General features: G+C 38.4%; 1 protein-coding gene across 1 annotated transcript in view; it reads left to right on the top strand.

Annotated features, from left to right (window-relative positions):
• DEFB125 (defensin beta 125) overlaps nt 1–16,006 on the top strand; it is a gene marked incomplete at both ends in the record, with an annotated part of 54,347 nt that overhangs the window by 4,877 nt on the left and 33,464 nt on the right. Inside the window, one exon of the mRNA XM_082670724.1 lies at nt 2,229–2,351. Coding sequence (XP_082526850.1) covers nt 2,229–2,351 — 123 coding nt within the window. The remainder of the gene's footprint in view (nt 1–2,228; nt 2,352–16,006) is intronic.

Consider the following 16,006-nt stretch of genomic DNA (forward strand, 5'->3'; position numbering starts at 1 on the left):
TGCCAACACTCATACCAGTATGGCTTTTCACCCATCTTCTCTTTCCCTCTTGACATAGCTGAGGAAGTGTGCTTCTCCATATCACATACAGTCAGATGCTGTATGTGTTCTTAATCCTTGTCACCTAATCAAGGACTATGCCCTTCTTTTGCCTCATTTCCCTCTTCTACGTTAATCTCTCCCTTTCTACTTGTTCCTTCTTAATATTTGCAAACATGCTCTCTTATTTCGGAGCCTTCAAAACAAACCTGAAAAACCTTCCCTTGACTCCATATTGTCCTCCGAGCACTTCTCTATTTCTCTGCTCTTCCTCACAGCTAAACTTCCTAAGAGTTTTGTCTCCAGGTGCTATTTCCACTTCTCATTCACATGTCAACCACTTCACTTCTGTTTCTCCTCTTCTTACCACTCTGAAGATTACCAGTGACACTCATCATGTTAAATGCAGTGGAGGCTCCAGCTCCTGCGTTATCTCGCTCAACCTCACAGCAGTATTTGCCTACAAGTGTCCACGTGTTCCTTTAGGAAACGTTTTCCTCACTTGTGTAATCTAGTCATACCTGATACAACTTTCTTTGTATCCCTTTGGCATATGCCATTTTCATGCACACCAGCCTGACCCGCACCTGGCAGTATCCTCAAAGCATGGTCGATTGCTTGCAAATCAGTCCTGAACGCGGCAGTCTGGAAATGACAGGGAATTGTCAGCTCACTCTGGTATCATCTATCAACTACTGGATGGTGGAGAAATATTCCAGCTCCTCTGACCCTCAAGAAGGATAACTTGGACCTTTATCCTAGCCATACACTAGTTGCTGGATTTCCCCATGGGGTCATGCTCTAGTCAATCACAGTGGTAACTAACTGTATAACTCTCCTCTCTTTGGCTGTCTTATTTCCATAACTTCCCCATTTCCAAACTGATTTGGCGATGTGGGGAGTGCTGAATGCCCTCAACTCATTTATTATACAGTAGTCAAAATTTATCCCAAGGTCTGCTTTTGGGAAAACTAATCTAATTCTCTAGTGTCTCAGTCTCCTGTTTTGCTCTAAGTATCTGGCTGTTCCTTCTGAGCCTTCTCCTCCTATCTGAGCTCTCAATATTGACACTCCCCAGAATTTAACTATGGCCCCCTTTTATCTCACATTATTCCAACACTATATGTACTTTATCTATAACTGTAGTTTTAAATACTATCCATGGCAATGATTCCACAATTTACATCTACAGTCCAAACTTGTCTACCGAGTTGCTACAGCTATATCCTACTGCCCTCTGGACATCTGAGGTATATTGTGCTATATACCTCAAAACAAGTACTTGTAACCACCTTTTTCTCTTCCCTCCAAATCGTGTTCTTTCCTCTGTTTACTATTCTATGAATAGCAAGTATCACAAATCTCCCCTGTATCAGCTCAGAAATGTACTAATGTACTTGGATTTCTCCATCCTCCACTGACTTAAATCCAAACAATCGATGTCTTTAATCTGTTCTCTTCTTTACAACTCTCACAGCCCTGGTTCCAGCCATCTTCATGTTTTACTTGGCCAAAGCTTCTAACGTGTCTCCCAGATTCTATTCTTCCTTTTCCCTTATCTAATTTCCATGTGAAATCCCAGCTAACTGAAGTAAATTAACTCACATAATGGTTTGGAATAAATAAAAATGCTTAATAATGGCCAAATTGATTAGGCAATGGCATGGTTACTTCAAGCTCATTTTATCTCGTGCTCCTTTGTTCTTTGCACATTATACTTCAGACTCTTCAGCCTTCTCTTAATACCTTAAAGACATGATGCTGTTTCTCCACACTGGGACTGAGCATTTGATGGTCCTTTCCTGAAATAATCTTTGCCTCCTGTGTATCCTGTAGCCTCCTTTCATCCTTCTTGCCTTGCCATGGCTTAACTATTAGCTTTGCATATGTCTATCCTCTCTGTCTCATTTTCTTCCTCCTCCTCCTCTTTCCTTCTTCTCTGGTCTTTCTCCTGCCCCCTCCCCTCTCCTTCTCTCTCTCCTCTCCCCACCACCAGCAATTTCCTTGATAGCACATGTCACAGTTTTTAATATACAGTTTTAGTTTTCTTCTTTGTCTCTCCAAATGGCTTGTGGTATATGTTATCATATTACTTTAGATGGCAATAGTAGTAGTTGTCAAACTTTGGAATTAATGTTTGTTGTCTTGTGGCTAGAATTTAAAAATTGACTGCTTGTTTAACCCTGCAGCTGGCTGGTTTGTTGAAAGATGCTGGAAGAATGGTGTAGGACACTGCAGAAAACGATGTTTACATCTCGAAAGGTACAAACTTCTTTGTATGAACAAGCTGTCATGCTGCATTCCCCTAAGCAGTGACGATCCTTACACTCCATGGCCAATACATCCCACATTCGGTGAAGATGTAACTTTTGGATTTGGTACTCACGATGGCTTTCCTTTTTCTCCCGTATCTGGGTTTGATGATGAGGTAACAATTAAAACAACTAAGACTCAAGAAACCACAGTAACTGGAATGACTGCTTCCGAGAGAGATTCTACCCAGACTTTGACAACTATTCCTCAGAGCGTTGAGGGTACAACATTTTCTCATGAGCCTGAGACAGCAGATCTATATAAGCATTGGGACTAATATCCAGGGAGCCAATTCTACAGATGTTATTTCACCGGGGACAGTTCAATTGAGAATTGGATGACATAGAGGTGGACATAATGCTACTGCCAAGGCAAGAACTGAGAGAGTTACCTCACAATTAGAAATGTATAAAGAGAAGTGTATAGAAGATATAGGGATTCTTTATTTTGGGCTTAAATTTTTTCTTTGTTTTCCTCTGATATACTAATATACATGTGCTAATATTTGGCATCAGGTGATATTTGTGTGTGTATTTTTCCATAATAAACAAACAAACAAACACATAAATAAATACCACAGTTTGGAGTTGCCTGTATAGTTGAGACTGAAATTTTGATTTTAGTAATACCTGAAACACTTACCATCATATATGGAAGAACCTATGAAGGCACATAAAAAGTTCCAGACAAGTCCTCCCTTTCCTGTCCCTCTGTCCTCACCAACATTTATTGTAAGTGCTGACTTTAAATCCCTGTTTGTATCATGAGGTCAAATTTTGTTTAATACTTCAACCGGAAACAAACCCAGTTTTAGTTAGAAACTACCTCATTCACCACAAACACTGATTTAACTAGATAGAGGTGCACATGGGACTTGCCTTAAGAGTACATCATATTAAATTAAGAGCTACATCACAAATTCTACTTATCTTTCCAATGCTCTTTCCACTCAAAAGTCTACTCAAAACTTCCAACTGTGGCGGTCTCATTGTGTGCCTCTCCAGATGTTCATTTTGTCCACAAATACTAGTTGTGTGTAGGGGGTCTATGCTTTGTCTGCCTCTGTGCGTGTGAGTGCTGTTTGCACAGCAACTGGTGGATCAGCGACTTTACTCTCTGATATCACAGAGAAGTAGTTACTCACTCTAAGGTTGACTAATTGTTAATGTGCTGAACTAAGGCTGGTGTGCTACTGAGAGCCACAGTCCCAGATGCCTAAATGTCTCAGAATCAAGAAGGTTTATTCTCTAATTCTTTTTATTTTCTTAGGGTCAAGCTGCCAGTGACCCCAGCTGTAGATTTGATATTGGCCATCAGGCCACTGACCTTTAAGTAGGCATCATATTCCAATAGATCTTGGGCCTCTTGTTGGCTGACAAACTATCCTACTTTGCTTGGGACTGAGGGTCTTCCCAGAACATGGGAATTAGAGTGCCAAAACCAAGAAAGTCTTCAGCAAACCTGGACAAGGTGATGGCCTTCTTTCTAGTGTACCTTGGCCTAAATTGCTCTTCTCCATTTCTTTGTATGGCTGACACCTCTTCACAGAGACATTCTTTCACCATAAAGACATCCCTAGGCCACCAGTCTGCCTCAGCCTAGAGTACTCTTCTTGTATACCTTTGCCTTAAATGTCACCTCCTCAGAAATAATCCTTGGCCACAAGACCACTCCTCACACTACTCTGCATTATTTTCTTCCTATCATTTAAATTCTTTGAAATTATTTTGTAGATTTCTTTGCTCTCCTTCTAAATTATTTTATCATTTACTTACATATAGCCTGTCATCACTACTATAATGTACATAGGGTCCTTACACTGTGGTCCTGTTCATGGCTGCATCCCAAGCTGCTAGACCAGTGCCTTGCACATGGTGGATGCTCAATAAAAATTTTTGCACTTGTTCATGAAATCATCTCAATCAATATGAGAAGATCTGAAAATATAAAGTAGTAATCTTCGGGCTTCCCTGGTGGTGCAGTGGTTGAGAGTCTGTCTGCCCAATGCAGGGGACACAGGTTCATGCCCCGGTCTGGGAAGATCCCACATGTCGCGGAGTGGCTGGACCCGTGGGCCATGGCCACTGAGCCTGCGCGTCCGGAGCCTGTGTTCCACAACAGGAGAGGCCACTACAGTGAGAGGCCCACCTACCACAAAAATAAATAAATAAATAAATAAATAAATAAAGTGGTAATCTTCAAACTGGAATACTGGTTGCAACATTTTTTCCCAAGATATGCATGTTGATAATTTAAGGGAAATATTTTTTGACCCTTAATTTTTTAATATCTTGTGATACTCAGAGCATTCTTTTTTTTTAATTCGGTTATAGTTTCTTTACTATAGTAAAGTGTTTACTATAGCATAGTGTTGTGTTAGGTTCTGCTGTACACCGAAGTGAATCAGCTTTATGTATACATATATCCCCCCTTTTTTGGATTTCCTTCCCATTTAGGTCACCACAGAGCATCGAGACTAGTCCCTTGTGCTATATAGCAGGTTCTCTTTAGTTATCTGTTTATATATGGTAGCGTATGTATGTCAATCCCAATCTCCCAATTCATCCCAACCATCCCCTTTTCCCTGTTGGTGTTCATATGTTTGTTTTCTATGTCTGTGTCTCTATTATTGCTTTGCAAATTAATTCATCTGTACCATTTGTCTAGATTCCATATGTAAGCATTAATATATGATATTTGTTTTTCTCCTTCTGACTTACATTACTCTGTATGATAGTCTCTACATCCATCCACATCTCTAGAGATGACCCCATTTTGTTCTTTTTTATGGCTGAGTAATATTCCATTGTATATATGTACCACATCTTTTTTTTTTTTTTTTTTTTTTTTTTTTTTTTTTTTTTGCCGTACGCAGGCCTCTCACTGTTGTGGCCTCTCCCATTGCAGAGCACAGGCTCCATACGTGCAGGCTCAGCAGCCATGGCTCATGGGCCCAGCCACTCTGTGGCATGTGGGATCTTCCCAGACCGGGGCACGAATCTGTGTCCCCTGCATCGGCAGGCAGACTCTCAACCACTGCGCCACCAGGGAAGCCCATGTACCACATCTTTATCCATTCATCTGTTGATGGACATTTAGGTTGCTTCCATATCACTTAACAGGCTCTTCTGTCTCCACTTTGTAAATTTTTGTTCTTTAACTTTGAAAGAAAACTTACCTCTCACCTCTTCTTTTTCTGCCAATCATGGATTGCTCAGAGTGGAAAAAGGTCCACGTGTCAAACCAGTTGATAATTGAAAGATTGGTGCTGGTATTCAGAAAGTAAGTAATCATAGACTTTGGATAACAAATCCTTTAGAAATTCAAGTGACTTTGCATTTTTCATTTACCATAGCAATGACAGCAGGGCAAATCACCTGGTGGGTGATAGATCTTTGTAAATAAAATTTAGTGATAGCTTACTATGGGATTTGGGGCATATAAATTGCAAGGACTTAAAAGAACTGTGTACTCTCTCTCTCTCCCCATGTATCTATCATTTATCTATCTACCACCTAATCTTTAAACTTTCACATTTACCTTTTCGTGTGAATAAGATGTCTCAGTGATTACATTTAAAAAAATAAAAACTGGGAAGAAATTTGGTACTGACTCTCATCTCATCAGTAAAAAATAATATTCATCTACTACACATAAGCTAATTGAGAGAAAGCAATATGTATTTACTAAGAGGATGCATTTGTAGTACAAAAAATGTTATTCTTCATAAATAAATATTTTTTACATTTTATAATACATTTATGTGGTTTTAATCAATTTTGTTCCAAATATTGCAATAATGACTCAGTCTTGAATATGCTGTTAAATATTTAGAGCCTTATATTTACACAGATTTCACAATAAAAATTACAATATATATCCACATTTTTGCAGAGAAATATGATAGAATTATCAACAGTAGAGTTTCAAAGACTAAAATATATTACATTAAGGTCTAATTTTATGGGTATGTTGGAATAAAAACGAACAGCTGGAATAAAAGTTTAAAGAGAAAAAATGATGTAATATTGCTAATTGTTAAGGAAATGATTTCTTGCATATTTATTAAATGGATTACTGTCAATAACAAATTCTATGCATTCAGATTGAATTGAAAATTTAAATTGTAATTTTTTACATGTCAATTTTTATAATATACCAGTAATCACATCATCTTGTTATATAAATTTATAATGAAATATTTTATATCTCAATTTAAAATTGTGTAAGAAAAAACACACCCTCAAAATCCAAAAAATTCAGGTTCGGACTGATGATTGTTTTTCCAATACTCTGATCATTATGTTTTTTAAAAAAATTCCTGTATATTCCGTTTCCATGATTATAGGTTTCACCATCATGCAGCATGATAGCTTTTGCTTTCTTTTTTAAAATTATTTTTTAATAAATGTTTATTATACCTATGTGAACTGCTAATTTTTAATCAAAAGCTCAGAACAGAAGACACTTGTTCAGGACCTCATGGTTATAAAGGACAAGACAGAGAACAGAAGAAAAGGGAAAGCACGGGGAGGAAGAGCACATATGAAATTAAACAGATGTGACTTTGACTTTCAAGTCTACCACTTAGAAGTGACTTAATTTTGGGTGAGTTACACACCTATATGAGCCACAGTTTTCTCATCTCTAAAGTTGGAACAGTATCTACTTTTCAGGGGTCTTCTGAGGATTCAAAATTGTTCTTTTTCTTTTATTGGGGTATTGTTGTTTTAAAATGTGTTTGTTTCTACTGTATAGCGAAGTGGAGTTCCCTGTGTTATACAGCAAGTTCTCATTAGTTATCTATTTTATACATATTAGCGTATATATGTCAATCTCAATCTCCCAATTCATCCCACCCCCACCTTTCCCACCTTGGTGTCCATATGTTTGTTCTCTATGTCTGTGTCTCTATTTCTGCTTAGTAAACAGGTTCATCTGTACCATTTTTTTAGACTCCACATATATAAGTTAATTTATGATATTTATTTTCCTCTTTCTGACTTACTTCACTCTATATGACAGTCACTAGGTCCATCCACATCTCTATAAATGACCCAGTTTTGTTCCCTTTTATGGCTGAGTAATATTCTATTGAATATAGTGGTATCTGTACCACGTCTTCTTTACCCATTTGTCTGTCCGTGGGCATTTAGGTTGCTTCCATGACTTGGCTGTTGTAAATAGTGCTGCAATGAACACTGGGGTGAATGTGTATGTTTGAATTATGGTTCTCTCTGGGTATATGCCCAGTAGTGGGGTTGCTGGGTCATATGGTAAATCTATTTTAATTTTTTTTTGCTTTAGGATTTTTTCTTTCTTTCTTTTTTTTTGCAGTACACGGGCCTCTCACTGTTGTGGCCTCTCCCGTCGCGGAGCACAGGCTCCAGATGTGCAGGTTCAGTGGCCACGGCTTACGGGCCCAGCCGCTCCGCAGCAGGTGAGATCTTCCTGGACCGGGGCACGAACCCACGTCCCCTGCATCGGCAGGCGGACTCTCAACCACTGCGCCACCAGGGAAGCCCTCTTTTTCATTTTATTGATGATATCTTTTAATGTGTAAGTTTTAAATTTCTATGAACTTCCTTTTGTTGTCGCTTTTGCTTTTGGTATCATATCTAAAAAATCATTGCTTAATTCAAGATCATGAAGATTTACTCTTGTGTTTTCTTCTGAGAGTTTTAATTCTAACTCTTACATTTAGCTCTTTGATCCATTTTAATTTAATTTGTGTATGATATAACACAGGAGTCTTAATTTGTTCTTTTGTGTGTGGTTCTCCAGTTTTCTCAACTCTGTTCATTAAAAAGATGATTCTTCATTGAATTGTCTTGAAACTCTTATAGAAAATCAGTTGACGTTAAGTATTAAGATTCATTTCTAGACTCTCAATTCTATTCCATTGTTACATATGTCTAGCTATTTTGGAGTGTCCCCATCACCTCTCAGGTCTGATGATTCACCAGACCTAGATAAGCTCGTGTGTACAATTTATTACCTTTAAAGGATACAGACTGAAATCAGCAAAGGAAAAAGACATAGAAGGAGTCTAGAAGAAACCAAGTATAAGATTCCTAGTTGGGTCACATGGATCCAGCTTAATTCTCCCAGCCATGATGTGTGATAACATATGCACAGTGCTGCCAGCCAAGGAAGCTTACTGGACCCTTGGTGTCTAGGGTTTCTATTGGGGATCAATCATGTAGGCATGGAGCACTCACATACATGAAATTAACTACCCATCTTCAAATCCTGCTTCTAGAGTTCAAACTGATACAGCTTAGCCTAAAATCATATAAACCAGGTATTCACTGTATATCACATGGTTAGGACAAAATATCTGGCATGGTCCAAGTCAGGAATGCAAAGACACTTTCTCAGGTGGGATATTTTAAGGGTTCAGAGGTTATTTGCCAGATGCTGGTCATCGAACAATTCTGATGATTTTTGAAATGTGTAGATTTGGTCAGCCACAAGTCTGCTGTTAGTGATTTATTTCATAGTTTACACCCATGGCCTTTTGCCTAGGTTCTCTCAGAGAAAAATGATCCTGATTGAGCATTTACATTTAGTATAACATTTATGTAACATATATAGCAATAGTATCAGGGTGAATATGCATAACTTTTGGAGAAGCCAGTGTGCGGTAGGAATAGACTTCAAGAAAACTTATCTGCTATATAAAGCCATTATATACATTTTACATGTTTTTTTACATTATAATTTTTTTTTTAAAGAAGATGTTAGGGGTAGGAGTTTATTAATTAATTTATTTATTTTTGCTGTGTTGGGTCTTCGTTTCTGTGCTAGGGCTTTCTCTAGTTGTGGCAAGTGGGGGCCACTCTTCGTCGCGGTGCGCGGGCCTCTCACTGTCGCGGCCTCTCTTGTTGCGGAGCACAGGCTCCAGACGTGCAGGCTCAGTAGTTGTGGCTCACGGGCCCGGTTGCTCCGTGGTATGTGGGATCCTCCCAGACCAGGACTCAAACCCGTGTCCCCTGCATTAGCAGGCAGATTCTCAACCACTGCACCACCAGGGAAGCCCTACATTATAATTTGATTACTTGTTTCCCCCTTGATCTACCATTTTACCTTATGATAAGTGTGTGCAGAACTACTTAGTATAGAAATTAGTTTATTGTTGGGCAGAGCCACGAGCGACTATCTCATATACAATTATAACAAAGAGAATAAAATACTTAGGAATGAATTTAACCAAAGAGGTGAAAGACCTGTACCCTGAACACTATAAGACATTTTAAAAATTGAACTAGTTGATTCACAATGTGGTGTTATTTTCTGTTGTACAGCAAAGTGATTCAGTTATGTATGTTTGTTTTCTGTGTGTCTGTTTCTGTTTTGTAAATAAGTTCATTTGTATCATATTTTAGGTTCCATATATAAGTGACATCATATTGAGGCAGGAGATAGAAGGGTTCCAGGTTAAGCATGTACAACTGGCCTCCTGTTTACATTTCATGAGGTAGGAAAAGTGTGTGCTTCAGACTGGACACTTAAAACTAGCCTCCTGTTTGCATTGCCTGAGACAAGAGATCGGTGGGCTCCAGGTTAGGCATTTACAATCAGCCTCCTGTTTGCTCTCCGAAATGGAAGTAACAACAGAAACAGGGTAAATAGCCAGGTTTCATCTCCTATGGACACCTTAAGATAGCTGTCATGGCAGGAACAAAGAGGGGCTAAACCCTGCTTGAGTAAAGGATCAAGAGAACACATATTTCCCCTCCTTGGGGCAAGGGAGACACTACACATGCACAGAAAGCCTCCTTGCAGGTGAAAATTCAGGGGATGCCAGGCCATAATAAAAAAGTCCACCCGTGCATATTTCCTCATCTACTCTGCTTTTCCAATAAACATTTTACTTTTCTCTTTACCTTCTGCCTCCTCATCAGAATTTTTTCTTGTCAAGGTAAGCAAGGACTGGGGATTTAGGCCCTAGCTGCTGGCCCCTGTGGTCTAGTGATTAGGACTCCTGATCAGGAAACTAAGGTCTTGCTTCCAGATACTACTCACTGCTGCAAGCCTCCAAAATCAATATGATTTTTGTCTTTCACTGTCTTACTTACTTCACTTAGTATAATAATCTCTAGGTCCACCCATGTTGATGCAAATGGCATTATTTCATTCCTTCTTTATGGCTGAGTAGTATTTCATTGTATATATGAACCACAATTTCTTTATCCATTCATCTGTTGATGGACATTTAGGTTCCTTCCATGTCTTGGCTATTGTACATATTTCTGTCATGAACATTGGTGTGCATGTATCTTTTTGAATTAGAGTTTTCATCTTTTCTGGATATATGCCCAAGAGTGGGATTGCTGGATCATATGGTAACTCTATTTTTAGTTTTTTAAGGAACCTCCATATTGTTCTCCATAGTGGTTGCACAAATTTATATTCCCACCAACAGTGTAGAAGTGTTCCCTTTTCTCCACATCCTCTCCAGCATTTATTGTTCGTGGACTTTTTAATGACGGTCATTCTGACAGGTGTGAAGTGATACTTCATTGTAGTTTTGATTTGCATTTCTCTGATAATTAGCGATGTTGATCATCTTTTCATGTGCCTATTGGCCATCTTTATGTCTTCTTTGAAGAAATGTCTACTTAGGTCTTCTGCTCACTTCTTGATTGTTTTTTTTTTTTTTTGAGTTGTATGAGCTGTTTGTTTATTTTGCAAACTAAGCCCTTGTCAGTTGCATCATTTGCAAATATTTTCTCCCAGTCCATAGGTTGAATTTTTGTTTCATTTGTGGTTTTCTTTGCTGTGTGAAAGGCTATAAGTTTGATTAGATCCCCTTTGTTTGTTTTTTCTTTTATTTCTATTGCCTTGGGAGACTGACCTAAGAAAACATTGCTACAATTTATGTCAGAGAATATTTTTCCTGTAAAACACTGTGGAAAGAAATTGAAGACACAAATAAATAGAAAGATACTCTGTGTTCATTGATGGAAAGCAGTATTATTAAATATTGTACAGCCACTATGGAAAACAGTATGGAGTTTCCTCAAAAAATTAAAAATAGAACCACCATATGATCCAGGAATCCCGCTTATGGATGTAATAAAATCACTATCTTGAAGAGATATTTGCACTCTCATGTTCATTGCAGTATTTATCACAATAGTCAAGATATAGAAACAACCCAAATGTCTGTCGACAGGTGAATGGAAAGAGAAGATGCATATATGTATGTATACACACACACACACGCACACACACACACACACACCGTGGCATATTAATCAGCATTTTAAAAAGAAAGAAATCTGCCTTTTGTGACAACATATATGGACCTGAAAAACATTATGCTAACTTAAATAAGTCAGATGAAGAAAGAAAAACACTTTATGATTTCATTTGTATGTGGAATCTCCATATTTAAACTCATAGAAGCCGAGAGTAGATAGTGGTTACCAGGGTCTGTGTGGAGGGGGAAATGGGGAGATGTCAGCCAGTGTTACAAAGCTTCAGTTATGCGAGATGAATAAGTGCTGAAGATCTATTGTACAACAATGTTTCTATAGTTAACAATGTTGTATTCTTCAAATTTGCTAAAAGAGTAGATCTTGTTTTCACCACAAAAAAGAAACAAATAACTATGTGAGGCAATGAATTAAAAAAACATGAAATGGATTAAAAGAAAAAGCATAGACTGAGAGATATTATTTACAAAAAAATATCCAACAAAGAACTCATATATAGAGTTTATAACATTTAGAAAGTGGGGAAATGAAAAGACATTTCACCAAAGATGATATGTGGATGGCAAATAAGTACATGAAAAGATGTTTAACATCACTGGCAATTAGGGAAGTGCAATTTAAGAACAAGATGAGATAGTACTACATATCTATTGCAATAGCTAGAATTAAAAACCATGACAGTATCACACAGTGATGAGGAGAAACTGAATCTCTCACACATTGCTGGTGAGAATGTTGAGTGGTGCAGGCACTCTGAAAAATAGTTTGGCAGTCTTTTAAAAAGCTAAATTTACAACTATCATGGAATCCATCAATCAAACCCCTAGGCATTTATCCAGAGAAATTAAAACATATGTTCACAAACAAACCTGTATGCAAATGTTCATAGCAGCTTTATTTGTAATAACCAAAATCTGGAAACAACCAAAATGTTCTATAATATGTTAATGGTTAGATAAACTGCAGTACATCCATACTATGGAACACTATGCAGCAATAACAGGAACAAACTATCGATATACACAGTGATCTCAGAAGTCATATTCTGTATGATTCTATTTATATAACATTCTCAAAATGACAAAATTAGAAAGATGGAGAAAAAATAGTTTGTTGCCAGGGGTTAGGGATGCTAAGGAAGTAGGGGGTTGAGTGTTACTATAAAGGGGCAGCACAAAGAAAATCTTTGTGGTGATTGAGTAGTTTTGCATATTGATGCTTACACTAATCAACACCTGTGAAAAATGACATTGAAATATACATATATATTGTACCAATGTCAGTTTCCTTGTTTTGACATTGTACTATAGTTATTCAAAATGTAATATTTGGGGAAACTGGGTAAAATGTACACAGAATTTCTTTACTATCTTTGCAACTTCTTGTTAATCTATAACAATTCCAAAATTAATAAAATAAATAAATAAAGACATAATTACAGCCAGAAGACTTATGTGTTTGGTGAGACAATATTCTCTGTTGTAAGGAGCAATGGCTTTGGAGTCAGGTGGACTAAAGTCCCATTCCTGACTCCATGGCTTACCAGCTGTGTGGCCTTCAGAAAGTTGACTGACCTCTCTGGCCTTCAGTTTTCTCTTCCAAAGAATGGTCTTTTTCAATTTTGTAGCCCAAACTTTAGCCATTTATATATCATCTTACAATTTTTTTTGCATTATCATCTATAAGCTGTAGAATTATTTACTTAATATTTTTTATAGAAACCAACAGACTATTTTCTTAAATCTGTATTTGATCACATCCTAAGTGATGTTATCTGTAAAATCACCAGATCAAGGTCTAGTGATTTTTTTTCTCAAATAAGCATTAAAATAAAAGTTATGAAAAACACATACTGCCAGTGACATGGGCAGTGACACATTCCAGAAAACACTTGTTTAGCCCAAATACTGTACTTTCACAGATGGAGAAAGTGATGTCTTACAGGCAAAAAGACAAAAACAAACTTTCAGATTTAAATGATCTCTTAAAATGTAAGTCACAATTCCCTATCATATATCAAATAAATTACAAAGTACTTAATAGAGACCTACAAGATCTGACATACTATAGTTCTGCCTGCCTGTATGATTCTCGCTTCTTTTATTCATCCCCTCAACTCATTCTACTGCAGGTACACTTGACTTTTGCTCTTCCTAACACACCTAGCACTTTCTTTCCTTAGAGCCTTTGCTCTTGCTGTTCTCTCTGCCTGGAGATTCTAGATATCCATGTGTCTCACTTCCTCAGTACATGTAGTTTTCTACTCAATATCACTTCCTCAGAGAGTCCTTCCCTGCACAACCTGTTCAAAATACACACACACCCCATATATCATATTATTCTGTATCCCTTATCCTGCTTTATTTTTCTTTATAGTACTCGTCACCATCCGGCATCATATGTTTGTTGTCTCTCTCCCTAACCAGAGTGGCAGGACATTGCTCTCTTCTCCTTTTAGACCCAGTGCCTAGAACTGTGCCTAGTAAATAGATCCCTATCCAGCGAACACAGCAGTGCTTCCTACAGAATCTGAGAGAAGTGGTCACACAGACTCAGTTTGCAGCATTTGGACATTGGGAGCCACCACTTCTCCCAGACTGTCCAATTGTTTCTGGATGACTTCAATCATCAGAGGTCTTTCCAATTAGCTTAAACCTGCTCCCCACAGTTTCCACCCAGAACTTTTAGTTCTGCCCTCTAGGCTTGCACAGAACATGCCTTTTCAGAAGATAACAACTATAACTCTCTTCAGCCCATTACTGCTTTTCAGGTTAAATGGGCCTCTTCTTCCTTCATTACTCAGGCATTGATCCTCTGTGATGATAGAAAGAACATATGCTCTGGGGACAGGTAAACCAGATCTAAATCCATACTTCACTCTAAACACTATGTAACCCTGAGCATATCGCATCTACCTGTCAGGGGTCCTGTGAGGATTCTAAGGGGTCAAGTATGTAAAGTTTTTATCACAGTTACTGAGAGACAGTGAGATTCAGTGGGTGGCTCCATGCTCACTGCTTTCCTGGACAGCATGCTATCTAGATATCAAGGGAAAAAGACTTCATGAACCCCATCATGCTGCCCCTAACACCTGCCAACTTCACAAAGCAGAGACTATAATAGAAGAACACTGGACGTATTAAAAGATGTAAAGTAGCCATAAGACATACCAAGGAGTCAAAAAAGAAAATCCAGTGGGCTCACAGACAGACGTCCTGAAGGAGCCAAGGGAGTGCCCCCTTCTATACCGTCTCTGTTTCTCCCTTCTTCGGAGCCAGAGTCCAAGAAAGGCCTCAAAGCACTAATATCAAGGATTTGGAGTAGGTAATAAGGAGAAAAATGCAGTTAAAAAGAGCTGGACTACGAGTTGGGTTATGAGGGCTCTCAGTCTTTTCTTTCTTGCCCATAGTGTAACTCTAGACAATTCTCTTCCACTCTGTGGGCCTGCATTTTCTTAACTGAGAAATGCCGATTCTAAGATCTATGTGGCTATAAGGGAATACCATAATGCATTTATTCATTCATTGTTTTCAACAAGTGTTCACTGCACAGTCTGGACATAAAGAAATCACAGCCAGTCCCTACTTTCAGAGGTCTCGTGGTCTGTAAAAGTTGCCAGTGTCATCCAATAGAGGAGATAAATTAGAAAAATACTTAGTTCCAACTTATCATGATAAACATTATGATAGAAAAAAGGAAGCACAGAGGCTGTGAGAATATAAGGGAGGGGGCTCAACTGCCCAAGGAGAGGAGTGGGAAAGGTTTCTTGGAAAGTGGGTCCATTCTCTCCACAATGCCACAGACTTGCAGGACTTGTATGTCCTCTGCTAATGCCTTCCACCTTCCCAGATGATGTCAAGAGAAGGACTCTGAATACTGGATGATCAATTTACATTGCTGACCTATAGGTTGATGTCCTGGGTAGTGGAACATTCTGTCCTTCTCTGATTTATTGTCCGTGACTCAGCCCTACCCAAGTCAATAAAACACAGAGTGAAAACCTACCCTCCCTAGCACAATCAGTATGCTGCTGGATGGTTCCTCACCCCTCCCGGGATATAGCAAACTCTTGTTCCTGGCCTTAGCTGTCCTTGTGGTCCTGACTCAGGCTTCCCCAGGTAACAAGATCATGGAGAGGAGGCAAAAAGGAGTAACAATGGGGTTCAACTCATAGAATCATTGGAAAACTAAACATGAATGGGAATGAGAACAGCTCAGAGGGATGGTACGGATCTGGTGAAAAGCCTTATAATGAATATGCCCCATTGTAAAGGCAGACTGTAACCGTGACCATGATGGTGCTTCTCATAGGGGAACCTGGCAAACATCAACAGAGTCCAGGATTTCTTTTCTTTTTCTTTTTAATTGCAGTATAATTTCTTTACAATGTTGTGTTAGCTTCTGCTGTATAACAAAGTGAATCAGCTATG

This window comes from Grampus griseus (genome assembly GCF_964374135.1).
Source record: "Grampus griseus genome assembly, chromosome: 14".
Classification (NCBI taxonomy): domain Eukaryota; kingdom Metazoa; phylum Chordata; class Mammalia; order Artiodactyla; family Delphinidae; genus Grampus; species Grampus griseus.